This window comes from Scyliorhinus torazame, chromosome 5 (genome assembly GCF_047496885.1).
Source record: "Scyliorhinus torazame isolate Kashiwa2021f chromosome 5, sScyTor2.1, whole genome shotgun sequence".
NCBI classification, from domain to species: Eukaryota; Metazoa; Chordata; class Chondrichthyes; order Carcharhiniformes; family Scyliorhinidae; genus Scyliorhinus; species Scyliorhinus torazame.
Window position 1 is genome coordinate 245,301,737 of NC_092711.1, and position 15,593 is coordinate 245,317,329.

The following is a 15,593-nucleotide window of genomic DNA, read 5'->3' on the forward strand; positions in this document are numbered from 1 at the left end:
GAGGTTGATGATGAGGCCACACCTGGAGTACTGTGTATAGTTTTAGTCTCCTTATTTGAGAAAGGATGTACTGGCACTGGAGGGGGGTGATGTGCAGAGGAGATTCACTGGGTCACTTCCGGAGTTGAGAGGATTGGCTGATGTGGAGAGACTGAGTAGACTGGGACTATACTCATTGGAATTTAGAAGAATGAGGGGGGATCTTATAGAAACATACAATTTTAAGGGAATAAATAAAATAGAAGAAGGGTGGTTGTTTCAACTGGCGGGTGAAACTAGAACTAGGAGGCTTGACCTCAAAATAAGTGGGAGCAGATTTAGGATTGAGTTGAGGAGGAACCTCTTCGCCCAAAGGGTTGTGAAGCAGCTGAGGCTCCCTCGTTGAATGTTTTTACGGCAAAGAAAGATAGATTTTTGAATAGTAAAGGAATTAAGGGTTGTGGTGAGCAGCGGATAAGTGGAGCTGAGTCTACAAAAATATCAGCTATGATCTTATTGAATGGCGGAAAAAGCTTGAGGGGCCAAATGGCATGCTCTTAGTTCTTATGTTCTTATGACCAAAATGTTGTCAAATTTGAGAATTTTAAGGATGGTCTTAAGAAGCAGAGAAAATTGTACCGATAGAATCATAGAATTTACATGTAGAAGGAGACCATTCAGCCCATCGAGTCTGCACCGGCCCTTGGAAAGAGCACCCCACTTAAGCCAGCGCCTCCAGCCTATCCCCGTATCCCAGTAACCTTGTTGGACACTAAGGGCAATTTGGCATGGCCAATCCACGTAACCTGCACATCTTCGGACTGTGGGAGGAAACCAGAGCACCCAGAGGAAACCCACGCAGACACGGGGAGGACGTGCAGACTCCACACAGACAGTGACCCAAGCCGAGAATCGAACCTGCGACCCTGGAGCTGTGAAGCAATTGTGCTAACCAGCGTGCTACCTTGCCACCCATAGGGTTGTGAAGCAGCTGAGGCTACCTCGTTGAATGTTTTTAAGGCATAGACGTGTTTCAGGTGTGTCCTAAGTTACATTTCTTTTATTCATTCACGGGTTAAGGGTGCCACTGGCAAGGACATTATTTTGATGCACGTACATAATTGCATGAGAAGGAAAAGGCTACCTTAAACCAGTGTGGTCTGCATGATGATGTTACTTTCACAGGGCTGTTAGATAAAGTTTCATGATCTTGGGAGCATCATTGATGGATGAACGGCGATATATTTACTTGACCGGACTGTGTTTGACTTGGAGGTGGTTGGTGTACTCTACACATGTTGCCTTTATCCTTCCATGTCGGAGAGATCACAGGTTTGAGAGATGCTGTTGAAAGCTTTGGGGAGTAGCTGAAGTGCATTTAGTAGATGGTAAGCACTGCAAATGTGTGTGTCAGTGCTGGAGGGAGTAATTGTTGAAAGTGGTTGATGAGGTGCCAGTCATATGGGCAGCTTTGTGCTGGATTGTGTTGCGATTCTTGAGTGTTGTTGGAACTGCACTCTTCCAAACAAATTAAGAATATTCCATCATGCTCCTGACTTCCAGCTTTTTGGTGGTGCAAATGTTTTGGAGACTCGGGAGGTAACACACTCTCTGTAGAGTACCCAGCCTCTGTAGCTAGAGCACTTATGTGGCTGGATCTATGAAGTTTCTGATCCATTAGATTAAAAGAAGAGTTTTATAATGTTGCATAATAATAGCTGTAAACATGAGCGAGGGTTCATTGAGGCGACCAGGAGGGGTCAGACTGGGCATGGGATGGTAACAGGTGTAAGCTCTGAGGGGAGGAAAGGCATGTGGAGGTGGATTTGGAAAGAGTCCAGGGCAACAGGGCAGGGGAGGAAGGTTCAAGAGTAGCGGAAGGAAAAGGAATGGTGATCCCAAAAAGAAAATGCTGGAAAATGGCAGCATCTGTAGGGAGAGAAAAGAGCCAACGTTTCAAGTCCAGATGACCCTTTGTCAAAACGTTAGCTCTTTTCTCTCCCTACAGCTGCCAGACCTGCTGAGCTTTTCCAGCATTTTCTTTTTGGTTTTGGATTCCAGCATTCACAGTAATTTGTTTTTATCCTGAGGAATAATGATATTGGGCTGGTCTATTGTGATGGGGGAAGTTAGTGGGAGACAGTGGACGGGTAGAAGATGGAGTGAGTTTGAAAGGTGACGTGGACCATTTTTCCAAACTGACATTGACCATGCAGTTAGTCAGTGAGAGGAGGGTCTTTTCGGGAGGGAGGAGTTCAGGTTCAGCACATGTGGCCAATTAAAGGGACCATAATAGCTATGAGGCAACTGGATGTCAAAGATGCTCACTTGTGTTCCCTCCTTGCCATAGTTAAGTCCACATTGCAGCAGGTTTGTTTCCAACACATGGATCCCGTATCATCGAGACCCCAACAAGGTATAGTGCTGCTGTTCATTCTGTGTAATTTGCTATTGACCTCAGCCAGAGGGAGGGAGGTGCAACGCCTCCATCGTGGTGGAGGGCAGCCAACTCATGACTCCAAACCTCCATCCTCCTGGAGGAATCATGAGCTGGATTCTTCGCCGGCGGGATGCTCCATTTTGCCAGAAGCCCAGGGGTTTTCCCGACGGCATGGGGCTGCCCCACAATGGGAAACCCCATTGACTAGCTGGCGTAGCGGAGCATCCCTTTGGCAGGGTAAAACAGGAATGTGGCGGGGCGGAGAATCCAGCCCCATGTCTTTCTATGCTGTCACAACTTTGGCCTCTCTATAGTAGAGTAGGGGAGACGAGATGAAAAATGTCTGTGCAACGTTTCTTGCACGTGGCTCTCATCACCCTACTCAAAGAACAGTGTCATGTATGAATGGGAGGAACACCCATCTCTAGTCCTCCAGGATATCCTTTACATGGAAGGGGTGGGGTTGGAAGACCAGGTGAAGGGCTTAGCACTTGCCTGCTGGCTTTGAGATAGAGGGAAACCTGTATAGGATATTATAACTAAATGTATCACTTCAAATCAGCCACACAACCCTGAAGCGTTGATGATGTGGGTAACCTCGCATCTACAAATTTCTCCATTATGAACTGCAGCCACAAGGACTTGGGAGGAGTAGTGCATACAATGAGTGAATGTGTGTGTCCGGGTGCCTTTTAAATATGGTGCCAGGATCTTAGACTCAATGACCTAATGGCAAGGCAGGCACCCTGCCACAAGATTTACCAAGCTCCTCACTGATGCAAAATTAATGACCTGAAAAGCAGAAAATTGCATGTGTTCACATGCCCAGTAAGAATCATGCAGTAAGTGTATCATGGTCTCCAGAATGGAGAATTCCACCCCAAAATTTCTGTCACCTGACCAGAATGTTTCTGTTCATTGTTCATACAAATGGTTTCTGATGACAAGACCATTGTCAAACAATGGGGTCTGTTTTACCCATTCACAAATAACTTTTTTTTCCACACCCATTCTCTGGAATTCACTCCAACGCCGAAAATTCTGCCCAGCTTTGAGCTGCTATATCTGTTCTGAATTTATCCCATTTGGGATAGCACAACCATGATCACTCCTTTACTCCTGTTCAAAATAGCACCATGGGTTCCTTTTACATTTGCCAGGGCAGGCAGGTGGAGCCTCAGTTTAAAATTTCATCCAAAAGACTGCACTTCAGATGGTGCAGCATTCTCTCAGTAATGCAGGGGTCAGCCTTGATTTTTGTGCTCAAGCCCTGCAGTGGGAATTGAATCTTGTGACTCAGGCAAGAGTGCTACCTACTGAACCACAGCTAACACTAGAATTTCTCTCCAATCATTATTTCCTCAAATTTTTTACCTCTGAGGAATTGTTGATTGTATTTGATGTTTCCCCAACATTGATAATGCTGTATTGTCTCCCATTATTCTAGTTTTTCTACCAGTAGAGCATGGAGTCAGTACCACATTCCACCTTTACCACAATCCTCAGTTGGAAACTTAGTATGTTACAATTGAGCATCTCATTAGTATAATAGTTTGTCAGAAATGCAACTTGAACTGCGCAAGTGGAAATATTTTGTAATTCGCCTTTTTTATAAAACAAAGTATTCCAAAATTAAAGAACAGACCTGGTTGACTCTGTTTTTAAAATAAATATGATAAAATTCCTTGAGCCTGAGGCATTTATGGCATATGTTGTGTACTTTTACAAAGCAACCCAACATTTTGACAGCTAAAATGTGACAGACAAAGGTTTATTTTTATCCATTGACATTGTTTCTTTGTGTGATCGTAGCATTGATAGGTTAATCTGTTCTGGAGGATAGTGAGTTAGAACTGTGATCCTCTATATTAGGAGCAGGCTGGAGTTCATTCTGCACCTGCAGCCATGTGCATTATTATCACCATTTATTTGATATAATAGGCTTGAATGGCAAAACTGGCTTTTCAAACATTGTTAAGAATTTGCTAAAGATAGTAAAACTGTGAATTGTCCCTACTGCTGCAGTACAAATTGGCAAGATTGTCCTATGCCTTCAATTGCTGGTCAGGAATCAGTATAAAGACTCCTGTGTTCTTGATAGTAAAGAGTCAACATTTGAATCCTTAACAGTCAAGGAAGTATGCTAGAACCTTGGGTTAATTGAAACCAAGACGTTTACATTTAATAAAGTGGAAAGACTGCAAAACGTAGAAATTTTAAAATGGTTAGAGACGCTTGCAGAATTGTCCAGCTGTGGGAGGGTGTCTTCAGATTGATTAGATCTCAACAGTTTCAAGTCTACTCTGTTGAGATCGAGAGAGTAAAAGCTTAAAAGATCTTTGTGAAATCAAAGAGCTGATGATGACTTGATAAATTTTGACAGGGTCATGTTGTTCCAGTATACCTATATTTAACTCATTTAACTGTAAGCGTGCAGTGTAAATTAAAATAAATATTTCAAACAGCCTATGGCTGTTTTACTTTTTAAAAACTTATTAGTACTGCATTTTTTAAAGATGTTTTTGAATTAATTTGATTCTCAGTATGTTGCTTAACACTATTTGTATTGCTGTACCACGGAATGGAAAGAAACTCTATTCCTGAATATAAGCCCACAAAATAACGTGAAACAAAAAAAATGAAGTAATTACTATTGTTTTATGTGATATTTAATGGCTATAAAACTTGAATTGAGCATCTACGTCACGTTTTGATTTTACAGTTAGAACCAAATCCAACCAATATGCAAAGTTGAGTCTTTTGAATTATTCTGTGTACAGTGGTTAAAATCTCTAAAATCAGACAAGTGCAAATCTTAATATTTACTCCATGTGAAGCAGGTTTGCAAAGAAATAGGTCATGTGATTGTGGGAAAAGCAGCGAAATGTTTGCTGATATAAAAAATAGTCAAATGAAAGAGGCAGAGAGGCTATTGTAATATTGAACAGAGATTGGTTTAAAGCTGCAAGTCATGCTGATTTAGAATTTTCTGATACTTGTGGGTTGAATGGTTAGCTTAAATATATATTTTAAATTTTTTTTTGTTTCTTAAGAAAACAAATAAGACGTTCACTCAGCATTTTACAGCGCATAAGTTATTAAAATCTCCTGAAGGGTAACTATCAAAGTTGCATTTCCAATCGAGTCATCAGTTGTAGTATAGCTGACTGTTGCATATGAGCAGAACGGCAGAAAGGATATTAGTACCATTCAATCATTATCGCAGCTGTGTTTCAGCAGGGAGACATTAATCAGGTATCAGATACTTTCCCTTCGGCCAGTTGAAACAGCCTATACTTCATTAGTGCATCATTCAGGAGTACTTTTAATGTAGCCTGAAGGCTTGGGATCAGGCTTTCAATCAGGTCTCTGACAGATGGTGCCGGGAATAGTTTATGCTCCATGGAGTAGGAAACCTTTTTTTTAAAGAATTCCGTTTTCTTCCCAACTGTCTCCTTTGTAATGTGCAACTTCATTCACATACTTTACAGATCTTTTAACAGTGATTCCCTTTTCCTTTCCAGTCCCAATGCAGGATCCCAGAGGTAACATGCAGCGGGGTCCCCCAGTAGTTGGGGCTCCAATTCCAAGAGGTTTGCTGGGAGATGCCCCAAATGACCCACGTGGAGGGACTCTGCTTTCTGTCACTGGGGAGGTGGAACCAAGGTAAGTGGTAGACTCTTCAAATATTAATCTGTAATCTGCCTAAATGTTGCCTTGCACACTTCTTGGTTGGGAAAAGGAAATTTGGTCTGTGGTTTTCTGACAGTCATTCCTTTCACGTGTATATGTTAGTGTCATAGTGTGGTGGTTGGGGGGGCGGGAGGGGGGGAAGAATGATTGATTGTGTTGGCAATTTACCTCACTCTTGGACTGGCTAATGTGTGGCCAAAAAATATGAAAATAAAATAAAAAATGCAAGTATCTAATTAGTTATTATTGCTCTTCACGTTTGGCAATCCCTTGCAGTCTAATTTGAAGAAAAAATGAGAAGGATTAAACTAATTATTATTATTAGAAACAAGAGTATGCGATGAATCTGTTAATCAGATCATGATGCCGACTTAATATTGTAGGGAAATACTGCAGGTAGCACGTGAGATACTAATGGCAGAATATGTGGCCATTCGAATACTCGGGCATCAACAAGATTTTTTTCTGGCCAGGACTGCATAAGAATGTAGTGCAATTCTGTAGAATCTGCCATACTGGTCAGGTGATAGGTAAACCATTCTTGGATACCCATACCAGTGTTTGAAGAATCATTTAGTCGGGTATTGGTAGATTGTGTAGGACCATTATTTAAAACAAAGGGTAGAGCATCGGTACATTCTTACAATCATGGATTTGACCACCTGATTTCCGGAAGCTATACCTTTAAGAACAATTACAGCTAAGGTAGTGGTGGAAAAGTTGACACAGTTCTTCACACACTTTGGCCTACTCTTAGAAGTACTGTCTGACGAGAGTTCTAAATTTATGTCTAAAATTTTCCAGGCATAATTTGTAGTTCTAAGTATCAAGCAAATAAAGTTGACTGCCTACCACCAACAAACTCAGGGAGCTTTGAAGAGACATCATCACTCTCAAAACCATGATTAGGGCCGAGTGCCATGAATATCAAAGAGATTGGGACAAGGAATTGGATTTTTTACTATTTGCCACAAGGGATTCTCTGAACAGATCTACTGGGTTTGGCACATTTGCATTGGTATATGGCCAAGAAGTACAGGGCCCATTAGAGTAAGAGAAGTTTTATAACAAAAAGATGAATCGTCAATGTTGGATTGTGTGTCCATTAACTGAACATGATGTAGGCATAGGTGACTCCAACCCAGTAAAACAGCATCTATATCGACTAACCCCACAGAAACAACAAAAAAATGGTATGGTGCGCAGAATGGCAAACCGTGATTGAGGGCCATATTGAATGTGAATGCATGTTGGCCACTCCTGATTTTTCCAAACCCTTTCAAATGGCCACGGATGCCAGCGACCTGGGTGTATAGGTAGTGTTACTACAAGATGATGAGTCAAGAATAGAGAGGCAGGTGGGATACTTTTCAAAAAAACTAAGTCTGTGCCAAAGAAAGTATTGAGAAGGAAGCCTTCAGCATTTTGAAGTTCATGTCCAGCAGGATGATGAGCACAGCCTAGTCTATACTGCCCATAATCCGCTTGTGTTTGTGGAAAAATATAAAACTTGGAAAGCAAGATTGTTCCGTTGGAGTTTATTATTGCAACCTTTCAACTTAAAAATTGTGCGTATTTCTGGAAAGGACAATATTGTGTTGCGTAGTGTTGATAAGTTGTAAGATTGTGGGGACTTCTGTAGTGGGAAAGGAAGGGTGTGTGTTTTGTGTCACATACCTTGTGATGAAACGTCCTTGCAATGACATTTCATCCCTCTAAAGGGGGGGGGAAACAGGTAAGAATCCTTCCTGTTTATTTCCTTTGTTCTATTTCTTTAATTTTTAATACTCTGGTCCATGGACCCATAATCGGAGAAGCCGGTGGCGCAGTGGTTAGCATTTTAAAAAAATCTTTTTATAGCCATTTTCCATATTTATCAATACATTTTTTGACGCGTTAATTTATTGTATTTTACAGAGGTTTATCCTGTCCTTCCCTTAATTTACTTTATGTACATTTTGCCGCCCACCACCTCGGCCTGTGGTCCGTTCTTCCATACCCCCCCCCCCTTTTTCTTCCCCCGTCAACTTCGGCAATGTTTCCCCTGTGATTAGGGGGTAGGGGTTGCCCCCCACATGATTCCCTTTTTGTGGCTTTCCAGCCTTTCCTCTTTTTTTCCTCCCTCCCTCCCCCCAGGTTGCATATTCCTTTGGTTCCCCCTATAATCTTGGTTTTCCCCCTTGTCCTTCCTCTTTTTCTTCCTATCTCTCCCGTGTTCCTTTCTTACTCTTCATTGCTGGCCTCGAACGGTGTTGGAACAGGCCGATGGACTACCCCCATGTATCTAGGAAGACTTCCTCCCACGCGCAGATAGCATACTTAATCTTCTCCAGGTGGAGAAATTCCAAATGGTCATGGAGCCAGTCTGCAGCCGTGAGTGGTGTTGCTGATCGCCAGCCGAGCAGGAACTCCAGCATGCGATTAGGGAAGCGAAGGCTAGGGCATCGGCCCTTTTTCCCATGTGTAGCTCAGTGGCTAGTGTTGCTACCTCACAATGCCGAGGTCCCAGGTTCAATCCTGGCCCTGGTCACTGTCATAGAATCATCATAGAATTTACAGTGCAGAAGGAGGCCATTCGGCCCATCGAGTCTGCACCGGCTCTTTGAAAGAGCACCCTACCTAAGCCCACACCTCCACCCTATCCCCATAACCCAGTAACCCCACCCAACACTAAGGGCAATTTTGGACACTAAGGGCAATTTAGCATGGACCGTGTGGAGTTTGCATGGGTTTTGCCCCAACAACCCAAAGATGTGCAGAGTAGATGGATTGGCCACGCTAAATTGCCCCTTAATTGGAAAAAATTGAATTGGGTACTCTAAATTTAAAAAAATAGAAGATTCAAAGTTGAACCAGCCTGCTTGCCAGAATATTGTGTTCCCTGGCTTTGTATTTTGGAAAGGAGAAGCCAGACTCTTTTGCACCGAGTGGATCTGGGGAACCAGCTTTGGAGGGGGTTAGTTCGATTGGTTAACTGGCAACCGGTGAGTTGGCCAGGAACAGTGTGCTGCCTGACTGGTCAATGATTGGTTCCTGCGAAATGCTTTCTGCGAGAACTTAGCAGAAGTGTTTAGAATTTTGAAGTGACATGAACGCTCTTATCACTGTTACTCCTGCTTGCTGAAGTGAAAGAACTACCCTATTGTTCCGAAAGCATTGAGTGCCTGGCACATCCTTTGCCGGGAACCTGAAATGACGCGGAGTCTGCAGAGTAGGCAGGCGACCTTGACAAAGAAAACCATCTCAAGCCTAGAAGATAGAATTAACAAAATGAAAACCTGAACTTCAGAAAGACATTGACTGGAAGTCCTTCTAGTGCATCAGAGATCCTTATCATTTAATTTTTGAAAATTGTTTCTTTCCCTTTACACCACCCTTCCCCTCTGCTGTTTATGTGTGCGTGTATAGAAAGTAGGGCAAGTTAAGAAGGGGAGGGGTTGGGAAAGGGATGGTAGATGTTCAGTTATAATACTGTGCAGAATAAAAGGTTACTTGTGTTTTAAAGTTACAAACCTGGTGACTGTAGTTTATTGGGCTCAACCGTGGATCTCGAGTATTTTAAATAAAATCTAATTTCACCTGTGTTGCGACTCTGGGTCAAGTGGCGCTGGAAATGACCGCGCATGAGCCCAGGGTGTTGTGACAAATTTCTCCTGCTGATACTGCACTGGTTACATCCTGTAATAAGAAGTGTCCATCCTCTGAGGGTGGGACGTTTTAGCCAGTGTCAGAGGGCTGGCAAAAGTCACAGCAGACTTTAATTTTGACACTTAAAATAACCATTTTTTAAAAGTTGTGCGAATCTCTCATTGCTATATCCTTTGGCTCCGATTCCCGTCATTGGTTGATGTTGTCTCAGAGCTTTACAGACTGCTGTTTCCAGCTGAACGGTGAAGTCAGGTTTTGTTCACAGACCACAATCAAGAACAAATTCTGTTTACCAATTTCCGTGGATGCCAGTTTGGTGTTGACCTTTTGAGAATTTATTTGTGGAGCAGGGGGAGGGGAGAGTACAATGTTTTTCCCTAGTTCCGTCTGTAAATCCCCAGATTTTTTTCTGTTCTGAAGGGCGTGACTCATGCTAGTTGTGGATTAATGGGCACTTCCAGTTCTCCAGTGTTTGAAACATGGTCATTTTGAGAGCTTGGTAATGAGTGCTGGCACCTAATTTAGGTCCATGTGCATTTACTTTTAAGCAAAGATTACTGTATAGTAATCAGGAGCAATATCCTAGGCTGATTTCTATTTTTGTTTCACACTGAAACCAATTGTTAACTTAAGCTGTAGTGGCAAGTTGAATGTCCTGCAGTTACAATACAGTTTGGTTTAATGAGATTGGAGTTGCAGTACATAGCGAGATTTCGGCTTTAAACTGGTGTTAATTTTGACCTTGTATGAAGTAAGAGATGTGCTTCATCTTGTATGAAGTAAGAGATGTGCTAATCCTGGCCACAGAAATGCTCTGGAAGAAAAAATGTCCCGTCACTAATTCATGACACATACTGTGATGGAGAAAATGTCAGATATGAATGCACTCCTTAGATAACACTATCGTCAACCCGTTACTAGATTTGCCTATTGAGCTATTTTAAATAACATTTAGAGTCTGATTTAGTTGTATGAAATAGTACAACATTATGATAGGAGCCAGTTTGAGATTTTCATGAAGTGGTGGGAGTGTAGCCAGCGTATTATTCAGATTTCCAGTTCTCAAACTCTTTTTGTTTAGCAATTCTCCTCTTGAAGAGCCCAATCAGCACATTTTGACTATCAGCTACTGTAAATTATGGATTGGAGTTGTCAGTTCTTGAACTTTTTCAGGATTTTTAAAAAATCTATGCTTTCATGGGATATGGGTGTCAATATTGCCACTCTCCAATTGCCCTTGGTAAGCCACTGCCTTCAACCATTGAAGCCCATGTGGTGTAGCATCACCCACAGTGCTGTTATGAAGGGAGTCCCGGGCTTTTATTCGACAGTGTTGGATAAACAATATACTTCCAAGTCAGGATAATGTGTGCCTTGGTGGAGACATGAGATGGTGATGTCCCCATGCATCTGCTGCTCTTGTCCTTCTAGGTGGTGACATCATGGTTTTGAAAGGTGCAGTTGAAAGAGCCTTGGTGAGTTTCTGCAATGCATATTTTGGGTGTTACACACTTTTGCCACTCTGCTCTGGTGACTGAGGGAGTGTTGGTGGATGGGGTGCCAATCAAGTGGTTTCATGCTCCTTAAGTGTTGTTTTGTTGCACTCATGCAATCAATTGGCAAGTATTCCACTACACTCCTGATTTGTACCTTGTAGATGGCGGGCAGGCTTTGTCAGGTAGCAAGTTGCTCACCGCATGATGACCTCTTGTAACCACAGTATATGGTCGATCCAATCTTGAGTTCAGTTTCTGGTGAATGGTAACCCCTACAATCCTGATTGTGAAGAATGCAGCAATGGTAATGCCATTGAATGTCATGGGGAGATGTTACTCTAAATCACAATTGATGCACAGTTCTTTGGTTAATTATGGACCACAAATGCTGACCTTTATCAGCAATATCACATCCCATGAAAAAATAAATAAAATGACTTTCATGTTTCAGATTTTATTCCCACTTTATCATTCTTTTATTGGCATATTTAATTTTCATAATTGCCAGCCATTATTTGAATCTACAGCTAATTTTCTTTTTTTTTGCTTTTCAGAGGGTACATTGGTCCCCCACATCAAGGCCCACCCATGCATCATGTGCCTAGTCATGATGGCAGAGGACCGCCTCCTGACATGAGAAATGCCCATGAACCACGAGTAATGCAACATGACATGAGATCAGGGCCAATGGGTGAACAAAGAGGACCCATTGGTGAACAGAGGGGCCCAATGGGTGAGCCACGTGGGCCAATGGGTGAGCCACGTGGGCCAATGGGTGAGCCAAGAGGGCCCATGGGTGAGCCAAGAGGGCCCATGGGTGAACCAAGAGGACCCATGGGTGAACCAAGAGGGCCCATGGGTGAACCAAGAGGGCCCATGGGTGAACCGAGAGGGCCCATGGGTGAACCGAGAGGGCCCATGGGTGAACCGAGAGGGCCCATGGGTGAGCCAAGAGGGCCCATGGGTGAGCCAAGAGGGCCCATGGGTGAGCCAAGAGGGCCCATGGGTGAACCAAGAGGGCCCATGGGTGAACCAAGAGGGCCCATGGGCGATCCAAGAGGGATGATGGGAGATCCAAGGGGCCCAATGATGGATCAGAGAGGACCTCCCCATGAATCTCGAGGCAAGTTAGTGTGTAGCACAGTAATATGAGGGTGGCTTGGAAAATGAATTCAAAGAGAAAATGCTGGAAAATCTCAGCTGGTCTGGCAGCATATGTAGGGAGAGAAAAGAGCTAACGTTTCGAGTCCAGATGGCCCTTTGTCAAAGCTAAAAGACCGAGAAAGTGGGAAATATTTATACTGTTGAGTGAGAGAATGAAAGATGAGTCATAGCCACAGAAATGGAATGAATTGTTTTTTATGGTTTAACTATTTTCCATTCATCTATATTTAATCTTCCTGTTCTTGCATGATTTGAAAACTATGCTGGAGAGCAGTAATATATCATAAAAAGCACTTGTGAAAATTGTTATACTTGTAGTTAAAATCCAGTCAAACAAGTAGCTTTTAAAATGTTTTTTTTTTTTCAAAAGCTCTCCTCTTCTGTAAGGATGCTTCTACACAGATGTGTGGGTTGTAGGGTCAGCAGTGATGTTGACCAGCCTGGCAGTTTGCTCATAGTGTGGGAGTGTGGTTGGGAATTGACGAGGAAGAAGGAAGGAAAAATGTTGACTACATTGATTGTATCCTCCTGCCTGGTAATCACCTGGCAGCATTGATGGCCTGCCGGTAATCACACCACATAATGGTAGTTTGCTGCAAAGGAGCCTTTTTGCTGAATTGGCTTTGGAAAAAGAAGAAGCATTGGGTCTGGGTGGTTTGGGGAAGAATTTTTTTATTTTTTTTTTTTAAGTGCAAAGATCCTTCTGTGATCAACATTTTCAAGGCAGATTTTCCAGCATCTTGGAAACTTTTGGAGAAGTCAGTCAATGAATAAGTGCTCAGAGTACTCTCCAGTAACATTTCCCAGAAAATTATTATTGTGTCTAACTGGCAAGATAACAATTCAAAATGAAAATTAATTTTATTAGATGCTTGAGCTATTAAATAGTGATTTAGAATGTTTATGAATTGCCCAGTCACGGATAGTGCAGGTATTCTCTGATGACAGTATGCAAGCATTTGCGCACCACACTTTAAGGCAGTGTTGTCTAGGTTGTTCTCCTTAGAACAGAAATGAATAATGAAGATTTGCTGGAGGTGTTCAAAATCATGAATTGTTTAGAGAGTAAATAGGACACTTTCAAATGGGAGAATGGTCTGTACCAGAGGACAAAAATTAAGGTAATTGGAAAAATTGCCATGAGGTGACATGAAAAACAGATTTATTCAGTGAGTTGGAATGCACAATGTGAAAGGATGTTGGAACCAAATTCAATGAAACCAACAAAATGGAATTATATAAACTTTTGGACGGGAAACAATTGCAGGGCTGTGGAGATTGGGAGTAATTAGATGGCTGTTTCAAAGAGCTTACACAGGCATGATTCACTGAATGTACTCGAGCTGTATCATTCCATGATTCTACAGTTTATCAAATTCATCTTTTTTCGATCTTGAGACATCGTCTTCTGAAGGCAACAATAAGGAGGTGGTAATTAAACCTGAAGGTAATTCATATTTATTGAGAAGTAAAAGCAATCCAGAGAGAGCTTTTACAAGCAAACAGAGTATTTCAGTTTCTGAATATCCCCTGAATTGATCTGTCATAATTTGTCAGTTGTAGCTCACCATCTCCTAAGTCAGTGGGAGGCAATGTCGTGGAGGTATTGCCACTGGACTAATAATCCAGAGACCGTGGGTAATGCGCTGGGGATCTGGGTTCAAATCTCACCATGACAGATGTTGAAATTTGAATTCAATAAAAAATCTGGAATTAAAAGTCTAATGATGACCATGGAACCTTGTTGATTGTCGTAAAAACCCTATGTCCTTTAGGGAAGGAAATCTGCCATCATTACCTAGTTTGGCCTACATGTGACTCCAGATCAATGTGGTTGACTCTTAAGTTCTTTCTGGGCAAGCCACTCAGTTCAGGGCAATAAATGTTCGCCAGCCAGCAATGCCCACATCCCATGAACAAATTTTTTTAAAGTAGGTTTTGTATTACAATCTCCATCTAGAGATTTTCTACATAGACACATCAGATCAGTACTGAGGTATGGGTGCATTGTTGGAGCTATTGTCTTTGGATGAAACAATGAAACACGGCCATGTCTTTTCTCTCAGGTGGATGTAGGATGTAGAATCCCATAGTATTATTTAATTGAAGAGCAAGGATCTATATCCTGCATCCAGGCTAATATATATCCCTCAGCCAACACCAAAAAATAAATTATCCGGTCATTGTCACACTACTGTATGTGGAACCTTGTTGCATGAAAATTGGCTGCTAGGCTTCTAAATTACAGCATTGTAATGCACTTCATTCGGATGTCCTGTGGACATCAATGATGGCATGTAAATGCAAGTCCTTTCTACATATTCTAGTGGATTTTTCAGCATACGTTCACTTTGAAAGATATGAAACACTAATACAAAGACCAGAAATTTGGGGTGGGGGGCTCATGGGTAATGTGAAGGAAATGTCTTGTGACCATTTGGGGTAATTTCATATATGTTTGTTTTTCTATTGGAGATTCATATTCTTTATGCATATTTCCTATAAACCTGACCTACATTTATTATCAGTGAATTGGGAAGAATTAGCTGTTAATTTCTGAACTGATTGATGGTTCTCACTGAACAGGACAAAAATATGTATACCGAGAGTGAAAGAGGTATTTCTTCTGAATTTACATTCCTGTATCGAGGTTTAGGAACACCCAAGCATAGGAGCACCTTGTCGAAACGGAAGTTTGCTAGATAACTCACGATCATTAAAGACAGGAAAGAAAGTTAACCTGTGTTTAGTTCTTAGGAGCTATCCTTTAACAGCTGTTGTATCCAGCATCAGCTATACATGTCCCTCAGAATAGCAAGTTTTGTCGGACTGGTGAAAATAATGTAAAGCTACAATTATCTACTATTCAGTAGGAAAGCTTTCAAGTGATTCTGTAAAATACGTTTTAGCTGTTTTCTCCCTTTCTCTAGTCACTTTTTGCTAAGATATGATTTCATGATTGATTGTCAACTTCCAGACTGTATTCAGTTGGAAATTTTCATATTGCAAGCCTTTATGGTGAGTACCAGAAAGTAGTTCAACTGTCAGCGAACATCACAGATTAACCCGATCCTGCTAATACCTGAACTTCACGCATGTACACTTCCAACAAGTCACTGGAGTAGGAGCCCATGGCTGTTATCTTCCCCTCTCCGTCCTCCTCTTTATGACTG

The 15,593-nt window shown here is 42.0% G+C and overlaps 1 protein-coding gene across 9 annotated transcripts in view; it reads left to right on the top strand.

Annotated features, from left to right (window-relative positions):
• The window catches only part of cstf2 (cleavage stimulation factor, 3' pre-RNA, subunit 2), a 94,017-nt gene that overhangs the window by 35,956 nt on the left and 42,468 nt on the right, over positions 1–15,593 (top strand). For 6 of the 9 annotated variants that reach the window (XR_011946651.1, XM_072505259.1, XM_072505260.1 and 3 more), the window contains 2 exons: positions 5,944–6,085; positions 11,811–12,379. Coding sequence is in view for 8 of the 9 variants with exons in the window: in XM_072505259.1 (XP_072361360.1) it covers positions 5,944–6,085; positions 11,811–12,379 (711 nt within the window). In the remaining variant the exon portion in view is untranslated. The remainder of the gene's footprint in view (positions 1–5,943; positions 6,086–11,810; positions 12,380–15,593) is intronic. The other 3 variants (XM_072505262.1, XM_072505263.1, XM_072505264.1) reach the window with 3 other exon arrangements.